A 15709-nucleotide genomic window follows, 5' to 3' on the forward strand; every position below is an offset into this window, starting at 1 on the left:
GTACTGAGATTTACTTGATCAAATTTGGCAAAACATGCTATGTACATTGATGATTATACTAGGTTATATTGAAAGTCATTTCGCATTTTCATGTCAGCTAATTTAAAATTTGCATATCAAATGAGCTTTCACAGTTTGGCATATATAACTTGAAGGACTTGACCAAAGGCAAACATGTGGCAAAGGTTCAAATTTACACATAACTGCAATATATAATGAAACACCTAAGAATTTACAGCTTATATCTGGTTGAAAATAAATAGTATGAGGTTTACTTGTCATCTTAGATGAGATATATTCTTTTGAAAAAGACTATATTGGCAATGTGCAATGTGCAACTCCACCTTAAATGATTTGTACATCTAGGTCAAAATACAAAAGAAGTAATCTCTGTTGATATTTCTGATATATATATATATATATATATATATATATATATATATATATATATATATATATATATATATATATATATATATATATAGGCTTGTATGATAAATATATATATATATATATATATATATGTTGCGATAATAAAGAAAGTCCTGTATAAATCATATTGTATCATAAAAATGCAATGTAATCCTGTAGAGCACTCTTCTTGTCTCATAATGATACCATAGGATTCCTTTGCAATGGAGATGCGAAATTTGCTGTTTGAAAAAGACTAGTGTCCCACACATCTTTTGACCAACATTAACATGGAGTTCATTTGTGTCATAGGTGTATGGAATGCTTTAATCACACAACACATCAGAGAGAAGTTGATATTAGATCACTAAATGTTGATATTGTACCAAAGCAAGTGGTATTAGAGACAACTGGGAATGGTAAACAGTTATGTATTGTCTGTAAGTATTTACTCATATAAGGCATTTAAAAATTTTAATATCTACTAATTTGACGGTAGAGTTGACTTTTCAGATCCTCAAATTCAGATCCTCAGATTCAGATCCTCAGATCTCAGACCTCAGTAGTCTGGTTCCTGACCCATTTCCCCGGTAGAGGGCGTGGGGAAATATAGGGTCAGGTACCAGGTAGCCATCTTGAACAGAATTTTGTTCAAGATGGCGGAGGTTAGTCACCTGACAGAACATGCTACAACAAATATGGCTGCTGCCATGAAAACGCCTGTCAAAATCGACTGGATCAGAATTATGTTCGAACACTGGTATCCGAAACCAAAAACATTGGCACACGAGACGGGAAACATAAACTGAAAGGATTAATCCAGAAGTACGGGAAATAGAGATGATTGAAGGCTGGCTGTGACATCGCAGCAGTACTTGTTGCGTGTATCGAACGCGCTAGGGTCATTGAGGTCATCGCCGACTGTGGCGTGACCCCAATGACCCGAGCACGTTCGATACACGCCACAAGTACTGCTGCGATATCACAGCTAATTGAAAGCAAACTTTGTTGGAACTGTGAACGACGATTGATTTCGATGGATAGAATGGTGTCCGAATTTCGTAAAAAATGCCAGGCATCATGTCGACGTTCTAAAAGTATTAAGAGGTGTGCTAAATCACAGTGGCTAAATCATGGAGGTAGAAAGTCTTTCTTTCTACCTCCACGGCTTTTGTGGTACAAACAAGAAGTTGGTGTCAAGTGAGCCTGAAAGTGCGAAACCCAAGAAAGATGAGAAAAAGTTACAAGTGTTACTTTCATCCAATCACAGCTTGTTTTATTTTAACCCAATAGCGTCCATGTTTACATTAGCCGGTACCTGACCCTATATTTCCCACGCCCTCTACCGGGGAAAATGGGTCAGGGAACCAGACTAAGACCTCAGATCCCATAACTTCAGACACAGATTCGGAATTAAAATTTCACAATTTTCAAAGTTTGATGTAATATACTGATAAATAAAATATAATTTAGATTTGAAAAGCTTTAGAAATTATTTTATTTCTATCTTGAATCTAGAACTTAAAAACTTCGATCTCAGAATCAGAACGTCATCAGTCGAAGACAGGGTGCGCAATGATTCCACTTGTTATGTCATCACGTGAACGTTCCCTCATAGAGATAAACACACCCGCGATCGAACGATCAAGACCGCGACGATCATGTAAATGCTGGCTATTGACAGTCCGTATTTTACCATCGTTCGTAATATTGATGGCGAGGGAATATAACTAATCCATGTTGCAGGCCAGTTACCCCGGGCTAAATCAGAATTCAGGGGTCGGAAGAAGCAAATTAGCTAATCTGTAATTGTTGACCCATGTTCGTTGAAACTTGTTGAGCGAAAACGTTTACGTAGACTTGGGTTTTTTTATAACTGCCTTGTACATGTCATATTCAAATTATTAAATTTAATATTGCAATCATACTGTTAATACGGGTATTGTAAAAGGCTTGTAAATTCGAATCTGCATCTGAAGTTATAGGATCTGAAATCTGAGATCTGAGGATCTGAATCTGAGGATCTGAGGATCTGAATCTGAGGATCTGAAAAGTCAACTCTACCTAATTTGACATATGTTTAAATCTTCTAAGGGGCAGCTAATAAATATATCCGTGGACCTGAGGCTGTTTGTTTGTGACTTCCAAGCAAGAGGACAATGTTTTCTTAAAAGCTGTATTTTTAGTCGCCATGGACACCGTCCAGGGGGACTATAGGTTTGGTCATGTCCGTACGTGCGTCCATCCGTGCGTCTGTCCATCCGTTCATGCAGATATCTCGGAGATGCCTGGAGCGATTTCATTCAAACTTGGTACAAGGATTATTTCCTATGTCATAATCCACTTTAATTTGTATTGTGATACAATCCAATATGGCCGCCAGGCGACCATTTTATTACGATTTTTTCATGTACAGAGCCATAACTCAGGCATGTTTCGACCGATTTTATTCAAACTTGTTACAAGGACATTGACATTGTAATAGATATGCACGTCAATTTGTTTTGTGGTATGATCCAATATGGATGCCATATTGCGGCCATTTTGTTACAATTTTTTCATGTACAGAGCTATAACTCAGGCATATCTCAACAGATTTTATTCAAACTGGATACAAGGAGATTGACCAATGTCATACATATGCATGTCAATTTGTTTTGTGATACGATCCAATATTGCTGCCAGGCAGCCATTTTATTACGATTTTTTCATGTACAGAGCCATATTACTCAGGCATATTTCAACCGATTTTATTCAAAGTTGGTACAAGGACATTGACCAATGTCATACACATGCACAGTGATTTGTTTTGTGATACGATCCAATATGGCCGCCGTGTGGCCATTTTGTTACATTTTTTTCATGTCTGAAACCATAACTCAGACATGTATCAAGCCAATTTATTCAAAGTTTGTACAAAGACATTGACGAATGTCATACATATGCATCTTAATTTGTTTTGTGATACGATCCAATATGGCTGCTGTGCGGCCATTTTGTTATTATTTTTTCATGTACAAAGCCATAACTCAGGCACATCTCCACCGATTTAGTGGTCTTGTGCCATCACCCATCCTGCATATTTCTAACATTCACCAAAACCACATTTCTGTTCCACAACTCATAAAAAGTCCACAATGCAGGATTGGTGTACGTTCCAAAACTACATATATGAAAGACCCCTAAAATCAATTAGTTAAAAAGGGGGTTAGAAATTTTCCAAAACTATCTAACCGCTGCTCCATTTGGCTCCATTTTTAGGAATCGGAACCTTGAAAACGGTCTGAATATCTGTACTAAATATCAACGCAGTCTGTTCTGCGGTTTTTGACTTTTTGTCGTTTACGGAAAATGAATACTGTCCGACACAGGTTGTGGGTAACCACAATATCACAACTTCCAGTTGTGATAAAAAAGATAATGTACCTCATCAATCTTCCAGACACCCACACCCCCTTTATCAAATGGTCCACCCCGATGTATTTTTACATGCAATTAACCATGCAGTGTATATTAGTTTAAGATGTCATTAAGTTAGGTAAGGATTTGAAAGGAATAGTCAAGTTCAGCACAGTGAAATTTCTTAACTTTATCCCTTGTGTCTTCATCCTTGTGTAATTGGTTAAGTTTGTAAGTTATTGTTCCAGATGTGGATGCACCAGTTGTTCTGGAAGAAAACAATGTTTACTTTTCCCAATAGATAGCGAGCCCAGTCACTGAGGGCGCCTATTCTGGAGCAATGTAAACATAAGTGAAATAGTTGTATGCAATCCTCGGTGTCTTTGTCCCAAAAACGTAAATCCAACTTACAAATACTTCCTTAAACATACAAACATCCACTGGATAGAAACCTGTATAGTAAAATGCGCTTGTACAGAAAGCTTGGTCAGTAAATATCGAACGGCAAAACGCACCAATCGTACGTGGAAGCTGCCGTATTGGGAAATTACGACATCTCTGAAGGAAATCGCGCGAGACTTGGAATGATCAGTGGAGGTGCCTGACAGCAAGTAAACGTCATTTGATCTCCCGTAAACGATGGACGCGGAATTTCGCCCAACGGAGCCAAATTGCCGTAGTTTTTAGGTAAGTCTACAAACGATGATATACTAACTCATTTATCTATCGATCTGTAACCGTAGACGAACGTCAGACGCTATGTAAAGGACAAATTATGTTATTCTCCTTCCATTGACATCAAAATGAACATTATCGGTGATTGCGCATTTCAGCGCCAGTCAAATTTCCGGCCATGGAACACTTTGCGAACAAAAGAACATCGGTAGGGCAGGCAGAACTTTCTGATTTAAATGACGATGCCATGTGAAGTACAGCGTAAAAAGTTGTATAGATGTACCCAAAAAATGAAAGCTGTGCAAGCAGGTGTGAAGTATTGGCGCCAAATTTTATGTTAATATTTGCAAATTATATGCAAATGAAGTCATGATAAATACAATGATGCAGAAATTGTTTTCTCACATTATATGAAGACAGCTACATGTATGCGTGTGCACTGGTGAGTGTTGTATTGTACGTTACACACACACTCTTACAGAGACACACAACCCAACTAACAAAAGCATTTTCTTTTTAAAACACAGTAAAATAATGTAATAGTTATAGGACAAAGGTTTTTGTGTCATAAGTATGAAGTGGTAGGTGTAGAAATGTTTTTTATGATTTTTTAGGTTTAAAACACAATTTCATTCTTCAAAAGTGTTATTTTTTTACTTCACCAGGTTAAGCACCTTCACAGTTACAAATTTGACCCTGAACAAGACTTGATAGGTGGTAATGAATACTTCCTAATATGTAAATTTTTACACGCTCATTTGCATATCAAAAGACAGCCATTTTGGAAATTTGTCAGAATGTTCAGCCAAATACCACATTTAAATCAGCGTTTCTCACTCATTATGCCTCAAAATGCTTTCTTTTTTTCAGATCCCAGTACTTTTGGACCACACTTCCAGAAGAAGTTGTCTGATCCCTGTAAAACTTCAATAAAAAATTTCCAGTGGGATAGCTACAATAGGCTTTCTGAGTTAATGATTGTATGTTGAAATCTCTCAATGTATCTGGTGTATGGGCAAAATGTAAACATTAGTTGCATGTTATGTATTTCAGTCTATGTCAAATATTGTAAATGATAATCAAGAACAGTTTGCTGTGTACTTGTAAAAGATAACATATTTGTCAATACATAAACTGCCTTGCAGATTGATTGTCTTAAAGATTATCACAGAAGTAGAAAAGGAAAAGAAACTAATCAAATTGCTGTAACATATTCACTCTCAGTGCCTGTATAGGCCTTTACTTAACTATTTTATCATTACATTCAGCTGTTTGTTATATCTTTATCACTCTCCATGGGCCAAGGCACACGTTAGGGCCAATGTTGTCTCTCTGTGCCAGTCTGTGTATGTCAGTCTGTCTGTATGTCCTGTTTCATACAATTGTTGACTTGTTTTGATAACTAAATGGGAGCGAACAGTGACATTGTCACTTTTTTTCTAAAATCCTTCTGCTTCCATTCAATAACAATCAAATTTGATTTGTAAGTTTCCAATGATAAATCCAGGCAGTTTTCTTCAAGTGAAGATGAAATGTGCCAAATTTTTCACAATTCTTTTATTAACACCTACCTGATGAAGTACAGAACAGGGACTTGTAGACTGGCCGGGTTACATCTGCATGTGTGCTTCCTTTCATCAGTCTGTCCACCAATCAAATAACCTAACTACAGGCAGGGACTGTGTCATTCACACTGACTTTTTATCATAAACTCAGAATAAAATTGCATATTTAATTTTTTTCAAATTTTTTTTTCGATGTTCTTCACATTTTTTCCTCTGAAAGTGTTTGTCCCATAGTAATCAAATCACGTTTGTAGTTTCCAGGGGTTACCTCATTCAGTTTTATGGAAATGATGATGAAATGTGCGCATGCAAATTTTGAGGACAGTTTTCTCATATTTAGTCAAGACATTGTTTCCTCTACACTGCCTGTTGTACAGGCTTGAAATTCAATATGTGGTATCTCTTGTTAAATTATTTAGTTATGAATAAGATGGCATATAGGATGTATCATAGTGATAATCATTATTTGCATGTGTAAATTCATTTTGTCTCAATTTGCTTCAAAGGGCCAGATGGACACCAATCAACTTACTCCTTTGATTGGATGGTAAATAATATATGCACTGGTACAAACCTGTCGGATTTGAGTAAGATGTTACGATTATGGGATGCAAAGAGATTGGAAGACAGTCCTCCTGTGACTGTCAGTTTTGGAAAATATATCAGCGGTGATGAACATTTGAAAATGGTTTTACAGAATTTAGCAGAGTATGGATTTGCCATTGTGACAGATACACCAGCAACCATTGAACATACCCAAGTAGGTGGATCTGATATTTTTTGATAATGAGGTTATTTGATAACATTCTGATATTGTCTTCTGAACACGTGAACATTTAGCTTTGTTAATCTTGGAATTCATCAGTTTTACACTTAAGAAAAGAGCCATTTCCTCTCTTGATTACTCCATCAATGGTACTCCTCTTAAACGGGTCTCTGTTGTCAAGGATTTGGGCATTTACCTTACTTCCAATTTTTATTCTTTCACATCAATAACATTCTTTCTGGAGCCTTCAAATCTCTTGGTTTTATTAAGCGTCTTTGCCAGCCATTCAATGACATTTCAGCAATTATTTCTCTGTATTTTGTTTATGTAAGATCTATTCTAGAGTGTGGCTCTGTTGTGTGGTCACCCCACCAAGAGGGTCTGTCAGAAAAAATTGAGCGAGTACAAATTAAGTTTGTGAAATGCATTCGTCGCAAACTCAGCGTTCACTGCAGTAAATCCAGCCATCCATTTTATTGCAGAATTCTTAACATTCCTAAGTTATACAATAGAAGAATAACCCTTGACATGTGCTTTTTATACAAAATAATCCATTCACATTATGATCCACCAAATATTTTAAATCAAATCTGCTTTTATGGCCCAAGTAGAAATTTACGCAAGAAACCCTTTTAAACCAGACTTGTGTTCTGTTAATTGCAGAAAATTCTTGACAGTGCCCAGATGCATGTCTGTTTTTAACGATATCTCTTTCAAATGTAATATAGATATTTTCTCTACACTGTGTAGTTTTAAAACTATTTTATCCAGTCATTTTAACAGTTCTCTTCAAGTTTTTGATTTGTGTATATTTTTTCAATTTAATGTAATGAATTACTTTTATGGTTGTCTTGTACATTTGTCTTGTGATGGTGTGACATTTTTGTTTCGCAGATCTGTTTAGTGGGTTTTCCCGTTGATCTGTGTATCAAAATAAAAAATAAAAAAGTTGGATTGGCCTCTTTCTTTATTGTTGTAATTCACAAGCTGTAGATCATTTTAAAACGTTATTTGACATGTTTACTTAGTATCTCTCTGCCATAACAGTAGAACTTTCACCTCTATCCCTTACAACCATGTTTAAAATGTTTCAAATCATGAGGTGGTTATTATGCAACTTTTTCATCCCTGACAACCATGTTCGAATGTGTTTTAAATCATGGGGTGATTATTATACAACTTTTTCATTCAACTCCAAGTACTCATCATTTTTACTGCAGTTTTCAGTTTACTACTCAAATGTGTATCTGTGAAGAAATTTCAAGAGGTGTTTCCTGATCTGTGAGATTTTTAGAGATGTTAGATTAAAATCTGATGCAGGATTTCTCCTTATTCCATCTTTACCTTTGTTGTTGTTAGCTTTTACCAGTCGAAAGATCCTACATCAAAGTTAATGTATTAACAACTGTGACAAAAAAATTATCAGTACATTGTCAATTACCATAAAATGTGCATGTACGGTATATCATTGCAACTACCTGAAGTATTTTATAATAAATTATGAATCCTCAAATATTGAACAAGGTAGAGCATGCAAGTAAGTTATGTTCAGCATAAGAAGACTTGTTAGCTTAAAGAAGAATTCAATTCAAACCCGATATTACAGATTATACTACTTTCTCAGTGAAAGGAATCTGTACAAATACTCCCAGTAACATTTCATTGTTTATCAGACCTGATATTTTACTCATATATCTTCTCCAGAAAGTGGCAGAACGGATATCTATTATCAGAGAAACATTGTACGGTAAAATGTATAGTTTTACCAATGAGCTTGAATATGCAGACACTGCTTATTCAAGTGTGGCACTCAGAGCACACACCGATACAACGTACTTCAGTGAACCAAGCGGGTAAGAACAATCTCATTGAATTTTGATTCTAGCTTGATGTATTTTAGTCAATCTGGCAGTCTTCCAATTGTCCTGCACAGATGACTTAACAGAGCAGTTAACAGTACTCATCTGTTTGTTTTTCATCCATTTTCAATATCCTGGTTTTGACAATGTGAAGAAAATTTCAACAAGCAAGTCAGAATAATTTGTGTCAAATTTTAGAAATCAGTTTATTCTTGTAGCAATGTTAGACAAACTTGAAGAGTCCTTTTTGTCAAATCATAACGTTTTTCTTAATTCTTCAAATATACTGACATTATCGATGTCATAGATTGATAAGAATGCTTTCTTCCTAGACAAGGGTTATTGTATTAATTCTTTCAATAGGTTACAAGTATTTCATTGCATTTCTCATGATGGAGATGGAGGAAAGACACTACTTGTGGATGGATTTCAGGCTGCCCAGACTCTGAAACATCAACATCCCGAATACTATCAAATATTAAGTCAAGTAAATTTAAGTCACCGTTTCATTGACAACATAAACAACTTTTGCTTCGAAGGAATTGGACCAATATTACAACATCACCCATTGACAAGAGAATTAATCTGCATACGGTAGGTAGTAGCAACAACAACCTTGTAATATTGATTTCCTTTGCATTTTTTTACCATATTTGAAGGTTACAGATATGGTAACCGAATATAAGATACTATTTGTTTCCATTTGCCAATGAAGTATTCTTGCCATTTGAAGAAATTTCTTTGACTAGATTATTTTTAGCTAATTTGGTATATGTATATGTATACCAAGAGAGCTTATATGGTAAGTCAGTGGCTTATGTATGTATGCATGCATGTATCCACACAAAAAATACAAAAAATGCGACACTTACCATCTAAGTATTTGGTGTATAGGTTCACTTAGGGGTTGAGATGTGAATTTGTTAAAATGACCATATCAGTGTCAAAAATGTGCTAATAAAGCAAACAGGCAAAATACTGTAAAATTCCTAAAACTCTGTACCCACAGGCCGGATTTGGTTGAGACTTGGTATGCAGGTTCCTGTAGATGTGCTCAAATTGTGTGTCATAGAAACCTTAGCAAAATGTTCATTGTACTACAGATCATGGAAGAATTATATGAGAAACAGAAAAGCAGAACAACAAGAATGTTAATGAATTATGCACAATTGCGACTCAAAAGATTCAGTGATCAATCCAACAGTAATTGTTGTTGCTTGCTTACAGATTCAATACTTATGATCGTAGCACCATTACCCATCTTGAAAGTGAAGATGTTTACAACTTCTACCAAGCTCTGTCTGCATTAGCTGAACAGATTGCATCAGAGAAAAATGAGTTCTGGATCAAACTATGGCCTGGAAGTGTGTTGATAGTTGATAACTGGAGAGTGTTGCATGGAAGGTCTTCCTACACTGGTAATCGAAAGGTGTGTGGTTGCTATCTACCACGGGATGACCTTATCAGCAGATATAGAACATTGCTCAACATCTCAGTTTAAATTAGTCCCTTCTAATTTAAATGTTTTGCCTTCATGGAAATTTTACAAGTAAACTGCAGTTGATATTCTATGAGAAGGACTTTGTAGATATACAGCTCCTCTGAGATCTTACTGAAAACATTTGACAATTGTCTGCCAAGATTTGGAAATTTTTACAGGCCTCCTGAAGAAAGTTCATATGTAAAAGGGGCACAACCAGAACAGCTAAAGCAAATATTAATCATACCAAACTATGTTGAAGTTTGGAAATAAATGTATCTTCGTCTGAACATTCCAAATACACTTGAAAATCTTTACTTTACAAATCATGAAAAGATGAAGATATAGATGTAGCTTGTACAAGTTGGCATTTTTTCGCTTAGGAGGGAACAATTTACAAATACATAATTGATTTACAGTGAAAGTATGCCAACTTTTCAGATTTGTTAAATTATTTGTTCAATGTAAACCAATGGTCTGAATGTTGATGTGTATTTTTGACATATCCTAATATACTTTTATATAAGATCATTCCTAACATAAGCATGAAAGGTGCAGTTAATATTAATGCTAGTTCACTTCTTTGCACATCAGTGCACGTGTAGCCTATACCCTAATTCTTCGCTTTGACCTCTGACCACACTCTGACTAGCCACGTGAGCAGTGATCAAGCTACAGTTGTAAAAACTGCTCATTTTAATGTGAATGGTGGCCAACAGAGACTGTGACATCACTGGTTTCCCTTTCAGAGTCAATCACTCTAAATGATCCTCATGATTAGCCTATAATGTGTTTGGGTGCATTCATTAATATTCATTATGCCCCAGTATGGTACACATTCTCTGGCCAGTTTATGAGCAACACTCATTTAATCATAGGCCAATCATAAGAGGAACATTTTGACTGATTGACTTTCAAAGGGACGCCAGTGACATCATCGTCTCTCCTGGAGACCATTCACTTTCAAATGAGCTGTTTTTAGCTACTATAGACTATAGTCTATAGAAGCTATTGGGATGGGTATCCGTCCGGCGTCCGTCGTCAGTCAGTCTGTATGTATGTATGTATGTATGTCCGTTTGTGAGGCGTCCGTCCACTCAAATATCTTGAGAACCGCAGTACTTACTGATTGATATTTGTTGTGTAGATGAAAAATATGATTTTGAGAAACTATTTTTTTTAATTTTTTGATATTGTTGAAAATAGGCAAATTAATGCCAAAAAAGGTGTTTTTGGTAAAAAATCTTCTTCTTCATAACTGCTGGTCAGACAGCTTTGTTATTTGGTATACATGTCCCAAGGGGTAACCCAACTTAGATTTGTTCAAATTGTGATGAAATATGCAAATGTGTATTTTTAAGGATTTTTTTGTCATTTTTGGTCAAAATTTGACTTACATTGTATGTAATTCTTGTACTGTATAAACCCTATTAATTCACCCAGAAAAAAATAATTAATATGATTTTAAATAATTGAATTAATTAGGAAATCATCAAAGCCAAAATAATTTTAGTGTATAATTATCAGAAAGTTCAACTTTTTTTGACAGTTCATAGTGAAATGCCTACCATCTTGGAGGATTAAAACATGTAAAGGCAACTTTCCTGAATCCCAACTTTGACATATTCTGAACCGTCATTTATTGTGCCCTGTATGTTATCTAAAAGAAATTGCTCAAAATAGTCAATAGAGATAGAGATAGAGAAAGTTCTAATTCCAATTGGTCAATTAAAAGAGTTGTAAAAGTGATAGGGTTTTTATGGTAAAGCTGGGCTGTAAGATTCCTCATGTGCTATTTATAGCAATTATGCAATCTGTGTAAACAGTGCACTGAAAGTTACATGATTCCTTATAATGCTTTTGATGACTTTGAACTTCTTAAGTTTCAAACATTTGTCTCTTCAGTGTGCTTTCTCTGAGTATGTACAGTCTCAACTTATTCAGCACAACTCACGTACAATTTTAATCAAAGATATCCACCTTCTTCATCAATACATGTGTCACAAAAGGTTATTCTCTACATAACACAGCAGAGCTCTGTCAACTGTTGAGTTGCTTGTTCTTTCAAAACCGCTGGTCAGACAACTTTACTATTTGGTTTACAAGTCCCTAGGATGACCTAAGTGAGATAATTTCATACAGTCAGGAAATACTTAATTTTGTATCCATGTCTATAGTAGCTTCAGGGACTGTGGCCCTATGTTTTATTCTACAGCACTAAAAGTGGACCTTGAGGCTAGACGGAATGTGGACGAAGGCCAAAAGCGCAGAATGGGGTCAAGGCTATAGTGTGTGTGTGACTTTGTGTACATATTTCTTCAACAATCGATAGTCTACTAAGCCACCAAGTATCCACTGAATTTTATTGAAAGCAACATTGCCAATGTCAAGCAACTTAGGGTGACATAATATCATTTTGGCCTGTGTGGGTGTCAGAAATGTTTGCAATATTTGACTAATAAAAGTAGTATCAGTTGTTGTTTTGTGTTGAATGGAGGCAGTCCTCAGTTGTTACTTTCAAGACTTAAAGGGACAAAGTTGGCCATTTTTCACAAATTTTGTTTGATACGAGATACTACTTATATTGTTTGACATGTCGAAAGATACTGAATGAATGGGTGACCATGCATATATTCGACCCCGGTTTTAGACAAATGAAACCATAGCGAAAAAGAATTAATGGTCATGACTATTTATTCATTCTCACTATGATTTCTCATGTATCATGTCTAAAACCGGGGTCGAATATATGCATGGTCATCCATTCATTCATTATCTTTCAACATGTCAAACAATAAGTAGTATTTTGTATCAACCAAAATTCACAAAAAATGGCCGACTTTGTCCCTTTAAGTATACTGAAGTGATTATAATGAAGTACAGATACACAAAGGCACTGATTATTATGAATATTAGTAGTGTTGTATACTGAATGAGTAAATGGATTTCTGTAGCGCTATAGTGTTCAATGTAGACTCTCCACAGTCGCTGTGCCTTGTTTTGTGTGCGCCCACAACGGGCCTGCATTCGAAGACTACGCTGTGCAGCTGTGAGCACGCGCTGCCAGACACAGCGACTGTTCGTTTTTGCAAGGGTATGAATATTCATAAGGGTAGTGATCTCAAAAGAAACACCTATCTAACTGGGCAGAGAGAATATGTACTAGTGGCCGGTAGACCTATATACGTGGTATGCTTTTATTTTTCATTTTTCATTTTATTTGGCTATGCTTCTTGTCATTTTTGTTTTGATTAACGGGTGTGTGGAGTTCTATAAAGTACCCGGATCAGGAAGAAATCCGACCGGTCGCTTGCAAGAACGTCCAGACCCTGGGATTCGCGCCGCGTCTCTGAAGGGCGCGCGTGTTCCAACAGGGGAGAACGCGATTCGCAGGGTCTCTGCCAGACTATTTTCAATGGTACTTTACAGAGTCAAGGTTGTTCAGTGTGCTCTACCTAACTGAAAAAGTTTTGATCTTCTTGACAGTACCAAGAGTGGGTGACTGGCACACTTCTAATGGAGTATTGTTCCAGTTGAGTGTTCAGTGCGTGAGAAGGCATGATTGCCATAGGTTTGGCAGTTACTTCATTATACATGAACTAGAATTTTACCATTAGATCAAAGAACTCTGAGATGGATAAGGTAACATACAAGTCTTGCAGGTTGACCATTTACACTTGCATGTTCATCACACGTTTTCTTCTAAAGTGTCACAGACTTTGTTGATAAACCAGACATTAAGGTTGCCGACTCATTCAATCAGTGTGTGTGAGTGGTCAACTTGTGTGTGTGTATGCAGTCCATTGCCTTTCTGTTTACGTGGAAGAGGTCATAAACTGGCACCCTGTATTCTGGCAATTTGTGTTCAGGCTCTACCAAGCCCATATAACCCTGGTATATTTTTCTTGCAAATTAAAGATACCGCTTTCGTAAGACCCCAGAGACTTTCATGTTTTTCTAACCAGTGATTACATGAGTTGGCAACTTTAATGTCTGGCTTATCAACACATTGTGTGTGTACTTCAGAAGAAAATGTGTGTGATGAACATGCAAGTGTAAATGGTCAACCTGAAAGACCTATTTGTTGGCATGAGCATTGTTGTTCAGAGCTTTGTAGGTTTATTTGACGGAAATGGTTGAAAATTGATTGGCATGTCATGTTGATGTGCTTACGCGAAGTATAGTTTTCATATATCACATCGATGTTCCTTGCAGAGTTGACAATTTCAACAGAACAAGATCCAATGCTCATGCGATCAATAGGACGAGGTAATCAATTGAACACTGTTATGAGGGTACTGAGTTAATGATGAACCTTGCCATGGTTTTATGAGAGCAAAGTATTTTTTGTATGAAGCATCAAGTTGTCTTTTAAATGAAAATATTGAGAACGGACGGGTACACCATCAGTATAAGGAGTTGCATGTCGTTCCAAAAGCAAATGAAATTAGAACTGGTCAGTGACAACAGAGATTTAGAGTTTGTTTGACCAGAAATCTTGTCTGATGCCAGGTTTGACAACTAACCAGACTCGCTGGATTAAATACAAAACCGGGTCGATAACATTAAATGGGCTGTGGCTAAAAAGGGCAAAAACTTTCAGTGTTGCATGCCTGAAATTTTTAAATGTTTAAAAAGCCACTGCCTTTTTCTAAAAGCAAATTTTGAACTTTTAAAAAAGGTATTTTCATCTTCAGGTTTTTGTGGTTTGCCACAGCATAGACCCTCGAGAACGTGTTTTTCTCGAGGGTCTATGGCCACAGCAACAGTGAAGATTTGTGTAAAGAAATTAAATACATTTCACCTATCATGAACTATACTGCAACATTGCCATCCAAACTCAATGGATAAAGTGACCTATGACCTTGCCCAAAGGTATCATGCCTACTACTGGAAGCATGCCACCCCCGAAGATATCCCGTATTGTATTGCTGTAAGTTCAACGCCCAAACTGGAAATTGGCTCATTTGGCGTCAGGACACCAAGACGAACGGATCACCTTCGCTCATCCAATCTTGCCGCACATATTATGGCAAGCAATTGCAATAATGACGAATGCATTACTCCCCAAGTCAGTGAATGGCATGCTAATCTCTACCGACTTCAGCGACACACGTTCTCTGGTCAGTAAAAGACAATGGGGCCGGGGTACCCCCTCAGGCCTCCCAAAAGTATCAGATATTATAGCAAAGCAAGCAGATTTTCTCACAGAAACAAGTTGCCCAATGTACTCAGTAAAACGTTGTTAAACTGTGTGCAAGGATAAAGTACTGTGGCATACATATGCACGTCAAATTATTTCATGCTATCCAATATGGCTGCCGGGTGGTCATATTGGATCGTATATTTCCCAACATTTAACAAAAACCCCTCTCCCCTGTAATGAAACTATCAAGCATGTAATTCAATCACCATAATTCAAACACCAGTGGGCACTGTGTCATCAGTGATGACTTGTTGAAATTATGAAATCTGCAATTTTATTTTTAAGTGGACAATATTTGCTACATTTGGTCAGAAAATTTGATTCTCAAAAAAACTTTTCAGGTGGCTT

General features: G+C 36.4%; 1 protein-coding gene across 4 annotated transcripts in view; it reads left to right on the top strand.

Annotated features, from left to right (window-relative positions):
• LOC139118345 (trimethyllysine dioxygenase, mitochondrial-like) overlaps window positions 1-10454 on the top strand; it is a 49045-nt gene extending 38591 nt beyond the window's left edge. For 2 of the 4 annotated variants that reach the window (XM_070681613.1, XM_070681615.1), the window contains exons 3-7: window positions 724-851; window positions 6557-6810; window positions 8521-8669; window positions 9039-9269; window positions 9903-10454. In XM_070681613.1, the coding sequence (XP_070537714.1) occupies window positions 724-851; window positions 6557-6810; window positions 8521-8669; window positions 9039-9269; window positions 9903-10176 (1036 nt within the window). In that variant the 3' untranslated portion in view covers window positions 10177-10454. The remainder of the gene's footprint in view (window positions 1-723; window positions 852-6556; window positions 6811-8520; window positions 8670-9038; window positions 9270-9902) is intronic. The other 2 variants (XM_070681616.1, XM_070681614.1) reach the window with 2 other exon arrangements.
• The last annotated feature ends 5255 nt before the right edge of the window (window positions 10455-15709 follow it).

This window comes from Ptychodera flava, chromosome 19, assembly GCF_041260155.1.
Source record: "Ptychodera flava strain L36383 chromosome 19, AS_Pfla_20210202, whole genome shotgun sequence".
NCBI lineage: Eukaryota > Metazoa > Hemichordata > Enteropneusta > Ptychoderidae > Ptychodera > Ptychodera flava.